The sequence below is a fragment of the Sorex araneus genome, chromosome 5 (genome assembly GCF_027595985.1).
Source record: "Sorex araneus isolate mSorAra2 chromosome 5, mSorAra2.pri, whole genome shotgun sequence".
NCBI classification, from domain to species: domain Eukaryota; kingdom Metazoa; phylum Chordata; class Mammalia; order Eulipotyphla; family Soricidae; genus Sorex; species Sorex araneus.
The window spans coordinates 207,858,469-207,867,724 of record NC_073306.1 but is presented as its reverse complement, the minus strand read 5'-3'; the positions used below and the strand labels follow the sequence as shown (position 1 = coordinate 207,867,724).

At 43.9% G+C, this 9,256-nt stretch overlaps 1 protein-coding gene across 4 annotated transcripts in view; it reads right to left on the bottom strand.

The window, feature by feature from the left end:
• Positions 1 to 4,356: 4,356 nt before the first annotated feature.
• ARHGAP24 (Rho GTPase activating protein 24) overlaps positions 4,357 to 9,256 on the bottom strand; it is a 693,477-nt gene continuing 688,577 nt past the window's right edge. For all 4 annotated transcript variants that reach the window (XM_055139840.1, XM_055139841.1, XM_055139844.1 and 1 more), the window contains one exon: positions 4,357 to 6,002. In XM_055139840.1, coding sequence (XP_054995815.1) covers positions 5,759 to 6,002 — 244 coding nt within the window. In that variant the 3' untranslated portion in view covers positions 4,357 to 5,758. The remainder of the gene's footprint in view (positions 6,003 to 9,256) is intronic.

Below are 9,256 nucleotides of genomic sequence, written 5' to 3'. Positions count from 1 at the left end.
GAGACGCATGGGACGGTGGGGAATGGAAGGATCCATGAGAACGAAGATGCAGTTGCGGGGAGTCTCATTGCTGTTTGATTTTCATTTCCCTGGTAATTAGCCCTGTGGAGCACTTTTCCATGTGCTTTTTAACCATCTGTATTTCTTTTTTAAGGAAGTTTCTTTCAATCTCTTCTCCCTATTTTTGGATGTGGTTGTATGCACATAGTGATATGCATGATATCCTTTTGGCTAAGAGGAAAATAACAGAGAGAGAGAGAGAGAGAGAGAGAGAGAGAGAGAGAGAGAGGGAGAGGAAGGGAGAGGGAGGGAGAGGGAGGAGGGAGGGAGGCATGGAGGGATGAAGGGAGGGAGGGAGGAAAAGGGAGGGAGAGGGAGAGAGCAGGAGAGGGAGGAAGAGGGAGAGGGAGGGAGAGGGAGGGAGAGGGAGGGAGAGGGAGGGAGAGGGAGGGAGAGAGAAGAGGGAGGGAGGGATGGAGGGATGAAGGGAGGGAGAGGGAGGGAGAGGGAGGGAGGGAGGGAGAAAAGGAAAGAAATGAATCTACCGTAAGTGCAGGCTGTGTGATGGGTAGGATGGAAACTGGGTACACTGGTGGTGGAAAATGTACACTGGTAAAGGGACGGGTGTTAGAACATCGCACGCCTAAAACTCAATCATGTACAATATTATAATTGTGTATCTCATCATGATTCAACTTAAAAGAGTAGGGGGTGGGGTGCTCTCAAGCCAATAAAAATGAAACACTAGAATAAAGGAGCAAGGCCAGAGGTTTTTATCAGGAGATGAGTAGAAACAGGCCAGAGAAAGATGACTAAAAAGGCAGGGATGGCAGAGAAAGACACTTGGAGACTGAGTTCCAGAGTAAAGAAGAGGCTGGAGTGAAGGATGTATCTGGGGCCTTCTGTCCCCGCTTCACAAATGACCCTGGAGGGTTGCCGGCAGCTGAGTAGTCCCAGGTCGGGCCCCGCCCCTGGGCCCAGATCTGGGAAGGTTTAGTGGGATGTGGGCCGACTGAGTCCTCAAACGCCCAGCACTCCACCCACCCACATCCACCTCCAAACTCTGCCAGAGACACGTTCAGGTTCACAACTGATCTCAGAGAGATGCCAGAGACGCCAGCAGCTGCCGATGTGAGAATATGCAGCTGCACAACACGTCCAAACGTCACAGCGCTGATAACCAGGTAGAAGCGCAGGAAATCAGAGGGGAAAACTGAGTAGAAGCCCACCAAGGTCAGTGAGTGAGAAAATAATAACCCAGAAGGTTCAGCTTACACCTACCAGCCCAGTAAATCCCCAGGTCATGAGTTGAGCAACAAAGCAAGCAAGTTGTGAAACTAGTTGTAACGATGAGCAATAAAATTATTTGGTGCCTGCTAAGACTAAATTATTTCCATCTAAAATTTAATTATTAAATTAAATTAATTATTTAAGCGGGGCCCCATGGAGGAGGTGGGTTGAGTTTCCCTCCCCACCTCGAGCAGAGCCCCCGCAACCAAAGACCTCCAGAACCCAGCCACAGCCATGCTCAAGGCCCCTCTCCACATGTTCGGACGAGCCTCATTCATGAAGGAACCGGCAGAGGAACCCAGGGGTGTGGGACCCAGGGCTGAGATCTCCAAGCCTGCTTGGATCGGGACTGGGTCTCTTCCACCCAGATCCCCCATTTTCCAGTAGCTAGGTGGTCACACTCAGAAACTGCCCCCTGGGCTGTGTAATCCCATCAAAGGCCAACATCCAGAGCCTGTAAAACCAAGCTCCTGGAAGTTTATAGCTTATAGCCTAGTTCTCCCTCCCGGAGAACCTGGCAAGCTACGAGAGTTTCCTGCCCGCATGGGAGAGCCTGGCAAGCTCCCTGTGGCGTATTCCTATGCCAAAACCAGTAACAATGATGGGTCTCATTCCCCTGACCCTGAAAGAACCTCCAATGCAGCACTGTTGGGAAGGACGAGTAAAGAGAGGCTGCTAACATCTCAGGGCTAGGACGCATGGAGTTGTTACTGAGACCACTCGAGAAACTCGATGATCAACGGGATGATGATGATGATGATAATGATGATGATGATGATTTAATCTAATATTATCTTGTGCCTTCCTTATGAGTAGGCTTGGGGGTTGGGGTGGGGGGTGGGTGGGAAACCTGGGGCATTGGTGGCGTGAAGGGCACAGTGGCACTGGGACAGGTGTTGGAATACTCAATACCTGAAATAACTATTGTGAACAACTTTGTAAGTCATGGTGTTTCAATAAAGTTTCATACCCCCACCCCCCAAAAAAAGAGAACGTACACAGGCAAGAGAGATAGTACAGGGTGGGGTATCCTGTACACACACACACCTGGATTTGATCTCTGGCACCCCATAGGGTCCCCAGAGACCAACCAGGAGTGAACCCAAAGTTCAGAGCCAGAAGTGTGCCCTGAGCATCGCTAGGTGTGTCCCCCCGACACACAGAATGTACACGACGTTCTTCCGTACACACTAGGTGCTGTGCTCAGCCTGACGGAGAGTTGCCGTGCTGGGGCCACACTGCAAATGCATGAGGATGAAATTCCCCCCCCCCCCGACCCCCACACACACATTTTATTCAAACACTGTGGTTTACAAAGTTCTTCATGATGATTTGTTATGGGCATTCAACATGACGACACCAACCCCACCACACTATCGCCTTCCCCCACCATTGTCTCCAATTTTCCCAACCACTCCCCAAGGCTGCCCCACCCGCAGACCCACACTAACTAATTTTGTATTGCTTGTTACCAACATATTGCTAGTGGGAAGAACTATTTCCGTAGAAGAAAATTAGTAAACTTTTGTATCTCACCATGGAGACATTAAGTCTTTGTATGAGGGATTCCTTAGATCTTGTTACAAGTTAAGGCTTCTGTGTTAATGTTTTTACAAAAAGTTGAGATAGCTTGGCCTTTACTTTCAATTCTGTCCTGTCTGATGTCCACTGCTGGACTATGGTGTGCTCAGGGATACCACATGGCCATGAATGTGTCCTTACACTCCAGGACATTTGGAAATTTTAACTGAGTGGTATAGCTGGAGTTAAATTTTTAACCGGGTGCTGGCTTTGGGATGTGGGCGTGAGTGTGGGGACTTGCAGAAGTACAGGGAGATGGGAGGAGGCAGCCCATCCCCACTCTGAGAAGGCCTGGACAGCTCACTTACAGACACCCTGTACCCGAGTTTTTAGGAGGCTAATTTCTTTGCAAGGCTTGGTCCTAAGGTGATGGATGGAGTCTTGCTGGAGGCATGGCAGCTACTCTTTTTTGTTTGTTTGTTTGTTTTTGCCTCTCCTTTTTTTTTCATTTAAATTGAATCAGGGTGAGAAACAATTACAAAGCTTTCATGTTTCAGTTTCAGTAATACAATGCTCAATCACCCATTCCTCCACCAGTGCACATTTTCCACCACCAATGGCCCCAGTATCTCTTCACCCTGCCTTTCCACCCCTCCCCCTTCCTGTATGGCAGACAATTTCCCCCCATACTCTCTCTCTACTTTTGGGCATTATGGTTTGCAATAGAAATAGCGAGAGGCTATTATGTTTGGTCCTTTATCTACTTGTAGCACACATCTCCCATCCCTAATGATCCCTCCAACCGTCAGTGACTTAGTGATCCCTTCTCTACCCAGCTACCTTGGAGTGTGGGAGTGAGAAGCTGCCAGGGGTGTGTTTTGGGGGGGTAATGGCCTACCCCTGGGGGTGGGATTTCTATTATCCCTATCTACAAACGAAAGACAGCTGAAAAAGGTTCAGTAGGAGCAAGCAGACTCTGAATGCCGGGGGCCTACCCAGTCTTGGCTTTTTACTGGAACATCTGACTGCTCCTTAATTGAGACTAAGTAAGAGTGACTGGGAAAGCATAAAAAGAAGGGCTGAAGCGGTAGAATGAGTAGGGCACTGGTGTGCATGTGGCCCACCCAGGTTCAATCCCCAGCACTCTCTAGGGTCTCCCAATCCCACCAGAAGTGATCCCTGAATGCAGAGCCAGGAGTAACCCCTGAGCATTGCCAGGTGTGGCCCCAAACCCAAAGTCAAACCCAAAGAAAACAAAACTGTGAGGTCTGTGGCGAGTAGTTGAGATCAATTTCCCACACACCGAGTTTGGGTTTCTCACAGGGCATCCGGGTGGGCACATACGGTTAAGCTGGTTAAAGAAAAAGAAAGGGAATTGAGGATGTTGATGATGTCAGTGCGGGCACAGTGACTGGTACTGAAGGGCCACGCAAGCATGCCCAGTGAAGGAGAGGTAACAAAGTAGCATAATGTCAAGGATGAGACAGAGAAAGATCCCTCTCCCACCTGCAAACAGTCAAACACAAACCTTCCACACAGATCCCATCAACTCAAGTATGCTTTATTTCTTGTTATGCTTTTTTTTTGTGGCTTTTGTTCTAGTGTGGAAAAGAGATTGGTTTGCCTGGTTTCTTGTCTTACTGAAATGTGCAGAACCGTTCTTCCAAAACGTTAGGAAGCTCTGAGATTTCTAGAAAATTACCATTCTTGATGTTTACAAAATAGACGTTTTAAGCATTCATGTTGAAAATGGCTATGAATTATGAGGTTTTCACCAGGAATCAAACAAGATGGTTAAAAAAGGGGGGTGGGGGTTAACTCGTCGTTTCTGCTAAACCACGTTTCCTTCCCTTCCCGCTCCCCTCCCCAGCCCGCCTCCCCGGGCTGCACTCCGCCTCTGTCTCCTTTTCTGCCAGGTTTGTCCTGGGGGACAATTCCGCAGTCACACCTGAGCAGGTGCTTATCTCTGCCAGTGTTCCCGGTGGAACTGTCGGGAGCAGAGGAAAAGGTTTAGGGGGGACATGAGTCCACACGGACACCATCGACCAAGCATCGTTAGTCAAATTCCAACTCGCGAGAATTTCTCTGGTAACCGTCCAGCAGTTACAGAGATTCATTCCAGAATGACAGAAAAATCCAAGGCACAACTCATTCAACGCTTTCCTTGACTGCTTCTCCCCTCTGGGGTGCTCGCACATGGGAGGTATTTCTCTGTGGAACTGGCTATTCAGGCACAGGGCTTTGAGAAGGGGAGTTTGAACACGGTCATACGTCGTGGGTCAAGTCACCTGACAACACAAAACTGAGCACTATCGAGGGACGAACCTAAAGAGCAGTTCCAAGATTCCTGGTGATTCTGCTATATTTCATAAAACTATTTACACTTCTCTTTTTTTGGTCATGGCAAGGTCTATTGGCACAAACAGCACAATCACAAAGTATTCTTTCGATTTTAATAACTCCTCTGATATATACTCTTTATATATTTATATATCTGCTCATCTTCATTTCCTCAACAAAAGGGGAAATAAAAATATCGATCTATAAAATAAGCTGATGATAACACAATGCCAAAAATAGCTTATGTTAAGTGCAAGAGGTGAAGCTTGAAAGCAAGCCAAATTGCAACAACATATTGATTTAACATTTTTAAATACAAGACTTGCAATAAAATAATTCTGGAGCTATGCTTCTCATTTTTAGTTTACTTTTTAAAAACTACTCTATATACACATATCCAGTTGTAATACTTGACAGTAGCAATATGAGGCATGATATAACTTTGGTACACGTTGCAGATATGGATGTGTGATGTCTATAGATGATATTCCTTCCCCAGTGAGAGTACTGCACAACCAGGCAACCGGGCAGCTGATCCCGTATATTCCCACCAGAACCCCCCACAGTCTTTCCCAGATCCCATCAGGACAAAAGGGAGGACGCAGGTTCATTGAATCCATATAGTATTTCCTCTCTCCGTTCTCCGGGGTTCTACTGTCAGCTCCCCAAACGTAGAAAAAAACTGCTCCATCTCTTTCTGAAGCATGTCATTTCTTTTCTCTGCATCTTCTTTCGCTCTCTCGGCATTTCGCATCTTTATTTCGACCATCGTGAACTTTTTCCTCTCTTGATCCAGCTCATCGTGGAGGCTCATCATCTCGGTCTCCAAAGTCATGTTTCTCTGTTCTAAGCTGCAGAGGGGGGAGGGGAGGAACAGGAAATAAAACAGTTGGACTCACTTGAAATTCAAGACAGCAAATACTTCCTGAACTGTCTCTGCGAGGAGATTGGAACGAGCCCTTTGGAATCAGTGAGGTAGGGGACAAGATTTTAAGAGGTATTATTTCTTTAGGTTTGAAAATTATCTGCCAACACCTCAACACGAAGACACCAAGATGCCTTTGGAAGCACTTAGCTGTCATTTAATAATAAAGGAATGAATGCCAGCCCAGAGAAGCCAGCGGCAATTTCAGATAGCACAGAGCAGCAGATGTACTGGACAGCTGAAACAGCAAGGCTTTTTGCAGCCACTTGGCTTGATCAAATCTGGAGGTGGGGGGGGGGGAACTGACCAAGTTGAAAGAAAAACGTCAGGCAACTATGCCTCCTGTCCAAGGACAGCAGTGGTAGTGAAAACGTCATTGTTACATGAAGCCCACCGCTAAGAAGACTGTCCTTGGGACATTAAGAGCCAAGACTTGTCAAAGGAGTCACATTACATCGACAAGAGGTATCAGATACTTGGAATTTTTGTAATAATGAAGTCCGAAAAAAAAGCCTGCCATTTGCAATTCTCACGGCCATATTAGAATCTTTAGATACAGATTATTATTGACTTACAGCTGTGTTCTTTTGGGTTAATTGTATAGTTTGAGATAACAACCTCAAAAACAGAATGCTCATAATCCTTATGTTTCAAAGATAATAATTTATCAAATTATAAACACTACTTAAAATTTATTGTTTCAGGAGGGGTGTTAGGAACTGGTTTATGGTAAGAATACATTTTGGTAAAATGATTTTTAATTTCTCTTATTCTGAACGAAAGAATTTTGGACATGTTCAAATTTACCATAAAATGGCAATTTAATGCCTAATGTGTTTTACTCTCAGAAATATGACTACTTCGATAATACTTTTTATTTTAAAATATTAATTTAATTTTGATAATAGTCCATATGTTGGCATTTACGCTAGATAATAATAACATTTAAAAAGGGATCTGTTTGTCCTTTGCAAGAAACAAGTTTTTACATCCTGTAATCAATTTAAATACTAATTTGACCATCAAATCACACTTTGTACAACAGTATAATAGTATTCTGGTTGTCATCAACCATTGTATATATGTATATTCTCTTTGTTTTATAAACTATTTAGTTTAGAACTAAAAATACTAGAAAAAACTTGAGCCTATAACGCAAGGAGAAATTATTTTAAAAGCTATATTCATACATTTGTATGTATCAATACTTGTATGAAATTTCCAATAATCTAATAGACTGAGTCAACATGAAAGGAAACCTTTTCCAATCAACACTCAGTGATGTTGGGGGGAAATGGTTTTTAAACACTACATAGTTAAGGTTAATAGAGATTGTAAAAACCCTCCAGGTGTCAGAACTCAAAATTAAATTCAAATTTAGAATATAGAGCATAATCACACAGATACAAGAGACTGTGAAATTTGAAAATGATTCAACTGAGACCTTGGAATACCAACTGCCTTCATGAAAAAGGAACTATCAAAATTCTACTCATGGAGAAGTAATGGAATTAAATCAAAGACAAAAGTACTAAACTGAAAAGTAGCTTTGATGAAAATTAGTCATACTAGCTCACCAAAATCTATGGAAAGATAGTATAATAAAGGGCTGGAGCGATAGCACAGCGGGTAGGGTGTTTGCCTTGCACATGGCCGACCCGGGTTCAATTCCTCTGTCCCTCTTGGGCAAGCTACTGAGAGTATCTCGCCTGCATGGCAGAGCCTGGCAAGCTCCCCGTGGCGTATTCCATATGCCCAAAACAGTAACAACAAGTCTCACAATGGAGACATTATTGGTGCCCGCTCGAGCAAATCGATGAGCAACGGGATGACAGTGATACAGTGATACAGTATAATAAAGAGAGATGAACACAGACGGAGAATGGATTAAGAAGACCCAGCATGCTGCAGTAGCAGAATAGGGCCAGGAGGGAGATAGGGTAAGATGAGAAAGATAAAGACTCCAGGGAGATTCCGGAGAGAATGGCCCAGGGATACGCCCAAATTCCTGCTGTTCACCAAACCCTCTGTTTCACCAGCTTACACATCTTCAGCCCTCCCTAGAGAGTGCTCATTCGACCATGCAGTTAAGAGAATACAGAAAGAAGTTTTCTACCTTTCCAGGGCTCCCTACTTCTGGATACTCCTCCTCTCCCTTTCCCTCCTCTTGTTTCTCCCTCCTGTCTTCTCCCTTCCCTACCCTTTCCTTCTCCTTGACTTTTCTTGACCTTCCCTTCCTTCCTCAGTGTCTACTGAATTTGGCTATTGTCCCCAGGTCTCTGCATTTAACCTTGATTGTCTGAGGACAAGCACCTGCACACATTATGACAGTAGGGTGACTGCAAGTAGAGGACAGTCAAAAACTTGACACAAGACCAAGTTTTAAAGAGAGTCACACCGCACAGCAGGTAAGGTGCCGGCCTTGAGTATGTTCCACTGAGCCCTGGCAGGAGGGAGTCCTGAGCAGAAGCAACTGGAATCCCTGAACACACTCAGGTGCGGCTTCCGCCAACATTTAAAAAGAAGTAAGATTTTAAAAAGATACGTGCTCACATCGTACTCTAGATATTGAAAGATAAAGGATAGAAATACATAGCAGCATGCTACTAATAAAAATTAAAATGTATGCCAGTAATAATATGAAAGACAGACTTTGCAAAAGAGTACTATCATTAAAAATTATCATTACTTAATGAAAAGAACCCTTCACCAGGGAGAAACAAACATGAATCTGAACCTTGGTTCACCTACTAGTCTGGCCTCAAGTTATTTAGTATAAAATAAAACAGGATTAGAAGAAGAAACTGCTACTTATGCTATAGTAAGAGACCTCAAGATACCTTTTGTAGAAATTTTTATATATGATATAAATAAGATGAAATATAAAAGATTCGAACATATTGCCAGAGTGATATATACATATATATCACTATATATAGTCATACTCTCTTTATATATATCAATATATATATCACTATATATTACATTTTGGTATTTATAGAATCCCAATAAGGATTAGCATATATTGGATCCCATATCAATAGTAGTCCTTATCATCTACAACAATAATATACACATGAATTTATTATCTGCCATCTTCTGGTGTTAATCAAAGCATCTACTTAACCTCATTTCTCATGAGGTACAATTAATTAAAAAAAAACACATGTAACTAAATAT